This window comes from Brassica napus, chromosome C5 (genome assembly GCF_020379485.1).
Source record: "Brassica napus cultivar Da-Ae chromosome C5, Da-Ae, whole genome shotgun sequence".
NCBI classification, from domain to species: Eukaryota; Viridiplantae; Streptophyta; class Magnoliopsida; order Brassicales; family Brassicaceae; genus Brassica; species Brassica napus.
In genome coordinates this window covers 44,710,962-44,724,552 of record NC_063448.1, presented here as the reverse complement: position 1 = coordinate 44,724,552, position 13,591 = coordinate 44,710,962, and the positions used below count along the sequence as shown (strand labels likewise).

General features: G+C 42.2%; 1 protein-coding gene across 1 annotated transcript; it reads left to right on the top strand.

Moving 5' to 3' along the window:
* The first annotated feature begins 336 nt into the window (after positions 1 to 336).
* On the top strand, positions 337 to 1,640 carry LOC111210441 (methyl jasmonate esterase 1-like). Its single transcript, XM_022710835.2, has 3 exons — positions 337 to 855; positions 952 to 1,083; positions 1,193 to 1,640. The coding sequence occupies exons 1-3, from the start codon at positions 406 to 408 to the stop codon at positions 1,475 to 1,477; spliced, it is 867 nt and encodes a 288-aa protein (XP_022566556.1). The 5' UTR covers positions 337 to 405; the 3' UTR covers positions 1,478 to 1,640.
* The last annotated feature ends 11,951 nt before the right edge of the window (positions 1,641 to 13,591 follow it).

Genomic DNA, 13,591 nt, shown 5'->3' with positions numbered 1-13,591 from the left:
TTTTGTAAGCATGATGGAAACTGTTTCTTAAAAAAAAACGATGTGATCAAGTAAACTAACAAAATAAAACGTCAAAATCCGTTTAGATATACGAATTGCTGGAAAAAAATTGTTAAGACAAAGTCTTTATTAGTAGTATAGCACTAAAAGAAAATTTTCAAGGATATCAAAAAAATGATTTCATTAGTACACTATATCTGTTTCTATAATTCCTTTTAAGAATTATCAAGTAATATACTTGTGATGACATAAAGATAAGAATTGTTCGTCGCCAAAAAAAAAAAAAAAAAAAAAAAAAAGATAAGAATTGTTCAATTTGTCAACACCTTGTTGTTTAGTTCTACTATATAACTGTTTTGTAAAGGCAATATATGTTCATCACAACCTCCCAATAACTTGAAAATAATGGAGAGCCAAACCAACAAATACTTAGCCCTGATTCTTGTTACATTCTTGATCAGTCTATACCACCATCCTATCTCCGCCACACCACAACAAGGCCATGCCCATTTCGTGCTGGTTCATGGGGCCGGTCACGGCGCTTGGTGTTGGTATAAACTCATACCAATATTGAAATCTCAAGGACACAACGTAACTGCAGTCGACTTAGCTGCATCCGGGATCGATCTAAGTCGGGCTGAAACTCTCATGTCGATCAACGAGTATATTGAGCCACTGATGGACCTAATGAATAGTCTAAACGTGGATGAGAAGGTGATTCTGGTGGCACATGGTTTTGGTGGGCTTGCTATTTCCAAGGCCATGGAGTTATTCCATGATAAGGTTCATATGGCTATTTTCGTTACTGCCCTAATGCCTGGCCCAACCTTCAATTTCACGTTTCTTTCTAAAGGGGTATGCTACTAATTACATATTTTCACTTCTAGAGTAACATTGATCGTAGTTTCAAAATTAATAATCATCGTGTAACACCTTTAAACTTTTTGTAAGTTGGTGAGGTGGCAAGCTCCATTACTAGACATGAAGTTTATATTTGGAGATGGTCCTAATAACCCCCCTACTCTTTCCATTGGAGGTCCACTTTTCCTTTCTTTAAATATGTATGACCTTAGTCCGAGAGAGGTAAAAACATACACAAAATTTATCACATAACTGGAAATAATTTTTTCATTTTCATTTTTCTCTACTTATATATAACCACTTTTGGACCCGCACCATGTATGATTTGAAGGACGTTGAATTGGCGGGTGCATTGGTTCGGCCACTGCGCTTATTCAGAAACGAAGATATAGACACAAGTCTTGTGCTCACGCCCGAGAGATACGGATCGGTAAATCGGATCTTTGTAGTGTCCGAGAAAGGCAAAACATTGATGAAAGAGTTCCAACTCTGGATGATCAAGAACAATCTTCCTAATCATGTGGAGTATATCCAGGATTCTGATCATATGGTCATGATTTCCAGGCCGTTGGATCTCGGTGACCGTCTTTTATATTTGGCTAAGAAGTTCGCTTGAAAATATTTGACATTTGATTCAACATTTTGTTGCGAGTTCTTATGGTTATCACTTCTACTATTCTTGTGTTGCAAAAGCCTTGTGTGAATATTTATATTTTGTATGTGATCATCACTCTGTATTTGGTTTGACTTTTTTTTGTGCACGTGGTTTGACTTTTCAACATTTGCAACTTCAGCTAAATTATTTCATAAAACTGATCAAAGTAAGTCGAACACTTTAATTAGCCTGCCATTATGGAATAGGGATCGTGAGAAGGCTAAAATCTAATGAATCGAAATTTATTACTTACAAAACACTCGCTACTTTCCCTGAAAAACTAGAATAAAAATAAATTAATATGTAAATTTAAATTGGAAGGAAATTGACTTAACAAATCTATTAAATAAACTTGAACAAGGATACATATTTCATCTGAGATCTAATTCGTGTCAAGAACATGCTCCCTATTCAAATCCAGTCGTTCTAAAGTTTTGAGACATTCTTAAGAAACAAATTAACTTAATTCACGCACCTAACTATCGATTCGCAATATTGTTTCTCCATAGAAAGTGATTCTTCTTTCTCTTTTTAAACTTTGATTATTTGGAAAAAATTGTCAATAAAACATAACGAATATAGCCGGTTTTTGTTTGTACGGGATTCAGTCGACTAGGTTGAAAGAACTCAAAAATGGGATGACTAAAGACGTTTTATTAGATCTGATTAAAAGGAGGTACAAGAGTGACATGAGATAAAGGAAACAAGCCGGAGCTCGAAGAGCAAACCGGAAAAGGTACAGAACGATTAGGAGTAAAGAGAGACTAAAACCCTAGATCTAGCCGCTCAGTGTGTGCGTAAAAGTGTCGATCCCCTTCTTGTTGTTGTCTCCTTTCCTTTTAAAGGCTTTCCGTCCTTGTGTGTCCTAGATCCGGTCCCCCTTTGGGCCTTAACTTGAGAAGGCCGAGTATATGGGCCTTGCTGGAGTTCCTCCGAGCTGGATGCTTTTGGTCGGCTTGGTCGTCGGCTAAAAGCACTCTAAGACCGAGCTGACAGCTTGACTCGCTGAGCCGAGTAAGTTTGTAGCTTGTTGGGCTAGACCTTGTTATTCGATGGGCCTTGTGGAGGGATGTAATCCATCTCCTACAATAAGTCCCCCCAGTTCACTTTTGAGCAGTGTAGCGGTCTCAGTGAATTTGTGGATCAGGTTCGTTCGGATAATAGGTTCTAGTGTGAGAGGCACCTTGCGGTTAGTCGGTCTTCCCGGTCGTTGTTAGGCGCTTTTAGTCGCATGTCGTTTTTACTCGGGGTCAGCAGAAGGTATCTCTTTCTCTTGTTTCTCTGGCCATTGTTGGACGCATTTAGTCGCTTGAGTAAAGTTCATCACGACTCGCCTACCCCACTCTTGTTGTCTTCGTGATGGAAGGCAAGCTTTAGTCGGGCGGAAGGTTACTCGCGAACCGTGAAATGGTAGAACCGGTTTCGCTATTTAACCGGAGACCGGTTTGGGCGAGAACCGGTTCAGATCAAAAATCGGAGATTGATCTGGTTTGGTTGTTCAACCAGAAATCGGTTGAGGCGAGAAATCAAACCATCGCGAGTAGGTTTTTGGATATTTAGGCGGCCCATTTAGGCCCTCTTAGACCTAATGATTGAGTTTGGGAAGCGTGCCTTCGTTTTTGCTATAAATAGGTCCTTCCCTTTCGTTTTCGTCATTCCTCTCTGCAAGCTCAGGTATTCCGCTTTCTCTCCCTTCTCTCTACTTTTATTTCTCTCTCTAGATTTGTTTTTGGTGAGTCAGCGCTTCGAGCGTCATTTTAGTCGTCCCCAGAATGACAAGTACGCCTACAAAGAGTCGACTGTCACGCAAAGAGAAAGGGAAGAACATTACTAACACTCCTAGCCCAGCTAAAGACTTGACAGCGAATGGCAGCCCGTTAGATGAGTTTAAATCTGATCCATCGCGACGCCATGCGGGATACATAGAATATGAGTCTATCTCAGTGCCTTCTAGTCGCCGAGTCTCATAGGCAAATTCGCGAAGAAACCGCTGGTCGTACCGACGTTGGTGTAGGTAGCGACTGTTGGGGTCAAAATCGGTCACGACGGAATCAATGTCTGAAAGTCCATGTTGAGGTCGAAAACGGTTACGACAAAATTAACGTCCAAATCCCCGAAGAAGAAAAACGTAGGAAACTTCTTACGACAAATACTTTTTCGAAATAGGTTCTTTTTTACGAAAAACCTATACGGAAGAAACGCGAATCATCGGACAAGAGCTCGAGAGGGAACGTTACGCAGCGCAAACGCGTGCTCCGCTCGGTCGCTACGTAGCAACCGAGTTCGAGCCAAAGCTCAGTCGCTACATAGCGACCAAACGCCCATTCCGCTCGGTCGCTACGTAGCGACCGAGCTCTTCCGAAACGTCGATACGACATCAGTCCATGCATTCTCGTCTACCCTTCGATGCTATCTCCCGAATACCGTAGCGAACCCATCTCACGTTCCCCGCCATTTCTAAGTTATCAATCAAACTTTACCGTAAAAAAACCGCAGAAAGTTCATTCTTTATCGAAAGAAGCTGTAATAAACGCTTCGAGTCGAAAGACGGCCCAAAGGGACCTAAGACACGACTCGAGGACCAACTTATGATTTCTTAACCAACAGCCCGTAAACCGCACGTCGGTTTACGCTTGGTCCTCAAGGGAAGATAAATGTCAAGTTTCCGCGGATAAATACGAAATTTTGAACATAACTACGAAGATCGGAAAAAATGGAATATCTTCATTTTTATGCTATGGCGGCTTAAGGACAGAAGATGGAAGGCGTAAACCGACCTTGGAGCCAGTATATAAGGGGTCCTAGGCGAGAGGCATGAGGAGGAATTTTTGGAGAGCAAACTTAGCACTTAGAGCAATTAGGCAACTTTCCGTTTTTCTTATTTCGAGCTGCGACTCAACTAGGTTTTACAGTCTTAGGTTGTTAGAACTAGGAATCTCGCCGACAGCTCTCGTGGCCAAGGCTTCTACCTTGTTGTAACGCTCATACGCGGATTCGGAATAAAACTCTTTTTGCTCTCTTTTACGATTTCTTATTTCTTTTCGTCTTTAATTGCTTGTTCTGATTGCTTGGCGTGTGGTTTAACAGATATCCGGGATCTCTGGGAAATTAGGATTTTCCTAACTTTCCTTATTTAAACGGAAATCGACAGTGCGAATTTCTGTTCCCACAGTTTGGCGCTAGAAGGAGGGGGGGGGGGGGGTACGGATTACTCTAACTCATAGCCACAAAACGCTTGATCAAAACAATGTCTGGAAACACGAAAGACAAAATTGTAGTTTGCAATAACGCTGTAAGACAACTCCAGCCGCCACTGCGCCAACGGCGAACGCTTAGGCAAACACCACAGTTCTTGAGAAAATCGAAAACCTAGCCGCGACTCTTCGCCACAGGAAGTGCAACAAAACAAGCTCGCGATTTCTCTGTCTAAACTAAAGGGAAACGATAAATTTTATCAAACCCCGTAAGTTTGGCTCATTTCCTAGCTAAAGAAGTTTCAATGCGTATGAGTTTTACCAAAACACTTTTTCCGAAAACTTTTCGGAAGGTAAAACTTGTTCTCCCAAAAACCGCAGAAAATCCCTAGGTTAATCGCGGAAAAAGGAAGCGCAGCAAATCGATTACACAGCTCGGTCGCTACGTAGAGATCGAGCTGTAGCTAAGCTCGGTCACTACGTAGCGACCGAGCACGCACAAGGCTCGGTCGCTACGTAGCGACCGAGCACGCACACATCTCGGTCGCTACGTAGCGACCAAGAACGCACACAGCTCGGTCGCTACGTAGCGACCGAGCACGCACACAGCTCGATCGCTACACGCACACAGCTCGGTCGCTACGTAACGACCAAGCGCGCACACAGCTCCACTCGCTACGTAGCGACCTGCAAGGCCTCAGAAAGGTCCTCCTTTGCGTTCTCGTTTGAATTCTCATTGAAACGCTTTTCGTTTCGTCTCAATCGGAGTTTCCGTTGAGATTTTACGACGAAAACAAGTAGGACTCTTCTTGGCTTGCTTCCACTCTCTACGTAGCGAACTGTCTGACCTTCACTCACTACATAGCGACCTGTCAGGCCTCAGAAAGGTCCTCCTTTAGGTTCTCTTTTGAATCCTCATCGAAACGCTTTTCGTTTCATCTCAATCGGAGTTTCCGTTGAGATTTTACGACGAAAACAAGTAGGACTCTTCTTGGCTTGCTTCCACTCGCTACATAGCGACGTGTCTGACCTTCACTCTATACATAGCGACCTGTCAGGCCTCAGAAATTTCCTCCTTTAGGTTTTCCTTTGAATCCTCATCGAAACGCTTTTCGTTTCGTCTCAATCGGAGTTTCCGTTGAGATTTTATGACGAAAACAAGTAGGACTATTCTTGGGTTGCTTCCACTCGCTACGTAGCGACCTGTCTGACCTTCACTCGCTACATAGCGACCTGTCAGGCCTCAGAAAGGTCCTCCTTTAGGTTCTCTTTTGAATTCTCATCGAAACACTTTTCGTTTCGTCTCAATCGGAGTTTCCGTTGAGATTTTACGACAAAAACAAGTAGGACTCGTCTAAACTCCTTAGCTTGCTCCTACTCGCCCTTACCTCCATCTTTGTGTTCTCCTTCAAATCTCGATCGAAGCGTCTCTTGTTTCGTCTTGATTGGAGTTACCATTGAAACTTTATGATAAAAAAACCCGCAAAGACTTGTGTTCTCGCTTGGATTCAGATTAATCGTATAAAACGGCAACGGTTAACTTAACACCTTAGCCGCTTCAACTATACGATTACTTTGAACCTTTTTATAAAAATTAACGTCGTATCTAAGGAGAAGATAAAATTCAAGTTTATAGGATAAAGACCAATATCGAAAATGGCGAACATACACGAGAAGAAGAAGGGGAAATAAGCAAGCAAAACTGAGAAGAGACAAAACAGCCTCTTCGAGAGAACTAAGGTATTTCCGACTTGAGATTTTTGAAATCAGACTTGGAATTTTCAAATTACTAAGTAATAAAAATGCCTTTGAGACTGCCATAGAACTTTTGGAAACGTAAAACCTAGGTGGATAGTCTAGCGAACTAAGTCTTAGGCGATTTTTCTTGTCTCGATATATCATTCCATAACTGTTCAGCCAGATCTTTCAACCACGCATATCAAGCTCGCTTCCTAAAGAGAGAAAAAACTAGAGACATGAACGTCGTCTTAAAACCGCTTCGTTTCTAGCAATTTTCTCAGAACCGACATATTCCAAGTCATCAAAGTGGAAACAAACCAAATCACAGTCCAAGCGTCGTCTTTAAATCGTCCAGGATTATTGATCATTTCAAACCTTAGAAGAAGAAACGTACACAACCCTTCAAAGTATCGGTTCAACTGTTTTCTTTCGTAAAAAAAAAGGGGGGAGTAGGTACGTATACTATACTCGTATACTCCCAAACTTCAAAAACTCTTGCAAATCGTCATGAAAACGATTCTGTCAAAGCAAATCGTCTCAAATAGGCAAACGACAATCTAAAATTCGTCTAAACGCTAGCAACATATCCAGACGATCATGAACATAATCTCAAAGACTATACATCATTTCTTGTCGCAATCATGCGTACAAAAAACATATACCAATATGAAACTGAAACTCGACGATTAGCCAAAGTATTGAAGCCCTTTCCAGTTTTAGAAAGCCAGTTTCGTTTAAAAATTTCTACGAGAAATCTTCATTCACCAAAGCATTTCTTTCAGTTTCCGTTGTACCAAGTGAGCCACGGGAAAGCATCAAAAACATTTGTGACGAAGAAAACTCGAGAATAGATGTAGCATCGTGCACAAAGAGACGCTTTCCTCCCGATGGTGGCTAGATCCACCTCTGGTCGACCAATTCGTTCCAGAAACGAATGTGTCATGAGAATCCTTTCATAAAACCTATGAAAAACGTTCTGCGACTAGATCGTAATGAAATAAACTTCGGTAACACTCCATGAGTAACTCCAAGCAACTTTCATCTAGGATCAAAATCACGGCAGAAATGTTTCTCGTGAAACCCACAGAAACAACGCTACTTTAACATATGTTTACATATCACCGATCTACAAACTTCGTAAAACTGGTCCCCGTTACTTACGCGAAAAAATCCTTCGTACAATCAGACCAAGTCTTACGAAGAAACTTTCTAAAGTTAACATAACAGGCTTTATGAAGAACCATGCGGCTCGCTGGCTTCTTCTTTTCTTTTCCCTCGGTCACATCCGAGAAGGCAGTCGTCCCGCCACTGACTCCACACTGGTTATGTAGCAAACCTCTTGGGCTTCGTCTTCCTCAAGCAAAAAAGATTCGATTTTCATAAGACTTTAGGTCACATTGTATGAAATATTCGTCGTATAACTGAAACCTAGAGCGGAGAATCGTTTTCTACGACTATCGGCCATATTAGCATGGATAACCCCGTCAAACTTCGCCTATCAATCTCAACAAGCTCTCTTTGGCCCTCGGTCAATTACGCCTTCCACTAAAGGTCCAAACCAATATTTGCCATCCCCTTTAAGGGCGATCGTAAACTAACATGACCTTAAATGTTAAAGTACAACATCCTTGGCTATCTGAGTGAACACATCTCTCACGCCAAGCCAAACTATTTGAGAAACCATAGCTCCATCACTTAACGGCTAAACGACAATCTACGATTTGTCTAAAAACGTCGTGTGACTATTAAGAGAATGATTATCGTGTAGCCTACAGTCGGAAGTCATATGATAAATTCTTCGTAACGAAACTCAGTCCTAACAACCAAATGGTTAAAGGAGGATTTAAACTTTTCGAAAATTGACCGAGTTCAATACGCTCCACATTTCACTTTAAGCCCGTAACGTTTTACCCATAATACGCAGCATGTAAGGAAAAATCCGAACAAAGCTTCTAGAGCTATACGAAACATCCTAAAAAAAAATGCATGAAACAGTTCTCGGAAAGCCAACACTTCACAAAGCACTATGAAGGAAAATGCTTCTTCCCATGAAAAAATTTACGCGACACCTCAGTCCTAATTCTTCTATCGCAAATCAAATTATTAGCATCCAAACAGGAACAACAATTTTGGCTGCGAACATCCGTAGTCAAGCAAGAACGTTTCTCAAATGCAGGGCTAAGACTAAACCCTTGCAACATCGCAAAACATCTTCAAGCCCGCGAACATTTCAAGCAAGAAACGCGGCATACGAAAGAATAACAAATCTTCAGCCTCGCGAGACGTCGCAGACGCCTGAAGATTCGTTCTTCGACAAAATTTCCTTCCTCGATAAAAACACTTTCTTGGAAGACCAGACAGTCGTACGCACTAACATCTTCTCAAAACATATGCTTCGCGAAGACTCGAAACGGTATTTTTTACCATTAAGTTTGTTGCTGATCACAACGAACTCTTAAAGTCCTAAACAGACTTAGCCATCTCGTGGAGATGACTCTCGTACATCCGACACAAGGATAATAGTGCTATAAAAGAAACCCAAAATTTTTGGTCAGCACTTCCAGGAGGCTTAAAAATTGTCCTTGGAGAGATGATCGGTTCCAACCATACAAGTCGTATAAGCCGAGAACCTATCGCGGACTTTAAATCGGTATGGAATCAGAATGAAACTGAAACGGGATACGTAAGTCGAATTAGTCATCGCACCCTCTAAAACTAGGAGTAAACCTAGGTCTTGCCCTAAACCCAGCGCACTGGTCTCTAACATCTCTAGGCATAGTATCAAAAACCTTGATACGAGATCCCAAAATTTGTCTCTTTGCCAATATTCAAGTGTCTTCAGAAATCCCGCAAGATTTACACACTGCAGAATACTCTCAAAATAGATCACGGATATAACAGTTCACACAGAGTTAGATTACGAGATGACAACTCGTAGTCTTCCTACTACACCTATATAAAATGCCATCGGCAGCAACACGCCTGAAAACCGCTACATAAAAACTACACCATAAAGGTCTCGCTGGAAAACAAGTCGTAAGAACCTTAACTCAAAGACGAACTATGAAAGGCTTGATCCCTTCAACAAGGGTACGTAGGCAGCCGTCATAAGGCGCAGCCCCAATCTAATCGCGTTCTACTCTTAGAAGAGCGAGAAGACCACTTACCACGAACCTTTTCGACCATTAATTCCGCCTAACTCACCTAACTTGCCAAGCCACTCGCTAAAACCTCACGCTAGAAGCTCATGGTTCTAATAAGCTGGGGGGCTAACTGTTGGGGTCAAAATCGGTCACGACGGAATCAATGTCTGAAAGTCCGTGTTGAGGTCGAAAACGGTTACGACGAAGTTAACGTCCAAATCCTCGAAGAAGAAAAACGTAGGAAACTTTTTACGACAAATACTTTTTCAAAATAGGTTCTTCTTTACGAAAAACCTATACGGAAGAAACGCGAATCATCGGACAAGAGCTCGAGAAGGAGCGTTACGAAGCGACCAAACGCGTACTTCGCTCGGTCGCTACGTAGCAACCGAGTTCGAGTCAAAGCTCAGTCGCTACATAGCGACCAAACGCCCATTCCGCTCGGTCGCTACGTAGCGACCGAGCTCGAGCAGACGCGTGCTCCGCTCGGTCACTACTGTTTGTTAACGTCATGTCTTACTCGGGGATCCAGACCATGTGTTTCTTATTATTGTTGCAGTTCGCCACCCGAACACAATCGCATACCAGGAAAAATTCTTCGAGAGTGCCCAGGCGATCGCAGCTCACAACCATCTCCGTTGGCCTGTTCTTGGTCGAGAGTGGATAAGGCGTCAACAAGCTCGGATTGCTAGAGGTGAGCTCGTTGATCATTCACCAAGAAGTTTTATTAATAACTTATTTGCGCCGGCTTTATGTTTTTGTCGTCTCTTCTGTTTTGCAGTTGATTGGGAGTCGAGGCTTCCTGCTGTACTCGGCCCTCGTAAATCTCGCTTATCCTTGTTGACCCGGAAGCAGCAAAAGCTTTTAAACAAAGCTAGAGAGATGGAGGGAGTTCCAGACCTGAGTGCCTTGCTAAAAGGGAAACTTCAGATGTTGTCGACGAAGTCGTCTTCCACTGATGTTTCAGACATTAGACCTAGTCTTGTCGAAGGAGACGCAAACGTGGTGCCGTCGGCCCAAAATCCCACAAAGAAGGCGGCAGGGAAGGCGAAGAAACGTATCGCCGAAGAGGAGCAGTCTGCCTCTCTTGAGGAAATTGTTCCTTTAGACGAAACTCCGTTTTCTGCTGAAGCTTCTATGGTCTCGAAGAAGAAGAAAAAGAAGAAGGACGGTAAGAAGGGGCCTCGTGAGGATCCTTCTATCGACCAAAATGAGGCCTCGGCAGTCGTTCGGGAAGATAACACGGGGGGCCTTTGATGTTAGGAGTTTTCAAGGCTCCTAAGACAAATGTTGTAGTATAAAAGATTGTCGAACCAGTTCTGAGAGATATGAAAGCACCGAGAATGCAAGTACTCACTTAATCTAAGTGCAACCAATGATTTAGATGAGTTTTAAGCTATGACTAAAACTAAAAAGCAATAACATAATGATACTTTCTTGACTAAGGAAAAAGAGAACTCATGTGCATAGGGATTAGACCTTGGGTGATCAAGTATCGAACTAAGGATGACAAATGATCAATCAAACTATCAACCTTAAGCCTAGACACAATTCTAAGCAAGCTCTATGTCTAGATGAATGCTCATTTGCTAACATATCTCAAACATCAAATGTCTTTGGTTGAATAATATGAAAGCAATCATTACTAACAAGTCTATTAGCTATCTTAGCATCTTTAACAACAAATGTCTTTGGCAAAGTATACTAAAAGCCTAGGAGAGTTGTCTCAGGCATTTCATCGAACACCTTTCGGGTGGGAAATGCCTATTGATCAACTTTTGAGTGGCCAACTCAGAAGATGCATTAAGAATACTCTACTAGCAAGGAATAAGAATGATCTACACTAAAACATCCTAGAACTAACCTAATCACCCTTAATCTCCGTAACCCATGAATTCAAAAGGTGATTACTCACTAATCTCCATGATTCCTCTTAAACCCATATTGGATTTCAGATTAATCATGTAGAGAAATAGATAAGAAATCAACAAGAACACAAGAACATAACAATCAAAAATCCAAGAGATGAACTTCTCCAGAGAGTTTTTGTGTCTTTTTCAATAGATCAAAAGATAATCTGCCTGCCGGCTACAAAAGGTCTTTAAAACATAGGTTTTTCCAAGTGCAAAACGTCCAAAATAAATTGCAAAAAGGTCCTCGGGAAATCATGATTTTCGGCAGAAAAGTAACGCGGAGCGACCTCGGCACGTCGCTGCGAGAGGTCGCTCCGGGGTCGTTTCTTCGCGAGCGACCTGGCTGTGTCGCTCAGAAGACGTCGCTCCCGGGTCGTCTCGGCATGGAACGCGAGCGACTTGAGCTGGTCGCTCTGAGGGGTCACTCCAAGATGCTCGACTTTGGTGTCTCCGGACGAGAGGACGCGAGCGACCTTGGTGTGTCGCTCCAACAGGTCGCTCCGGACTTCGGGAGCGACCTCAGTGGGTCGCTCTGAGAGGTCGCTCTGAGCTTCGTTTTGTGCTTCCACCGGGATGAAATGGCGAGCGACTTCTCCGCATCACTCTGGTAAGGTCGCTCTGATAAGGCAGGTCAGAGCGACTTGCTGGTGTCGCTCCGGGAAGTCGCTCCCAACGCTCTGCTCGTCCAATGATCATCTTTACACCTCTTTCGAGCTCCAAACATCCCCAAGAACTCCATGTGGCACTCCAGTACCTAATAGAGACTCATGTATGCAAAATGCAACCTAAACATGTCTAAATCCTAATCTCTATGATGAAAATGTTTATGAATGAATGGATAAAACAATGCAAATATGCAAGATATCAACTCCCCCAAACTTGTTCTTTTACTTGTCCACAAGTGAACTTTCTAGAACTCATAGGGAGAGAGGTTTGAAGATGGGAGCTCTTAGCCAAAAGAAACACAACTAGCACTCGATTCAACATCTAATCCAGCATGAGCACACTCTCTTATTACACTCTAGCTTCTCTAGGCCTATCTCAACTCTTTTTGCCCTTACACTCATCATCAAGCATCCACATATTCAAATCAACCAACTCTCACATTCATTAAGCACAAAACATCAGGTGAATTCTTGCAAATGGTCAGTTGGTCCAAGTCATTTGGTTGGGTGAGGGAAGGCTTTTATTCAAGTGATTCAAGAGGTTCGAAACATAAAATCTTTAGGGTGGTTTACTCTCAAAACAAGTAGCCTTGACATTGCACATAATATATCTAAGAAAGGGACCAACTCATGCATACAATGCTCAATCTCCATTGCTCTACCATTTTCCCAAACATACAATTACACAATCATTCTCAAATGTCAAACCCAACTCACATCTCTCACCAAAAGATCCTAAGAACATTAACTCCTTCTCTTTGAAATCTACAAGGGATTTTTCACAACCTCAAAACATTACTTAGCTCCTAACAACTTTGCTAGCCCCCTTTTTCTTTCTTTTTCTTTTCTTTTCATTTTTTTTTTTTTTATGGAAGCCAAGACTTTTCATAACTTGAGCTAGAGGTTTTTCTACTTATCCCAGTAAGACAATTCACTTAAACACAAAGAGTTATTTCTTTTCCTTTTTCATTGCTCCCAAATCATAATCACAACTCTCACCCCCCACCTATAGCTAGACAATAGAGTGCCCAATCTAGCAAGAATGAAGATCGAGCATTGTCGTTCCCGATACTCTCAACATTATGCACATGTAAGACTTTCCGAAGAAGGCCTCACTCATCAAACAATGAAAGCTTAAAAGGAGGGAAAGGTTTTGGGAGTGGTCTACCACTAGAGTTTGTCAGAATAAGATTGGCATAAAGGATGTAACAACTCAGGTGTGTATAGCCATGACTCAGTACACAAAAGACCATGAGCAAGAAGCATTAAGTTCATTCAGTTCAAATAGGGTTTGTAGTTGGCTTCAAAGACTGAGTTTCAGCAATCAACAAGTTTCAGGAAGAGTTTTCAAGGCTCGAAACATACAAGTATTTTTGAGAGGTGCAAAAGCTACTCAGGTGCAACGTAGTGTTCTTTACAA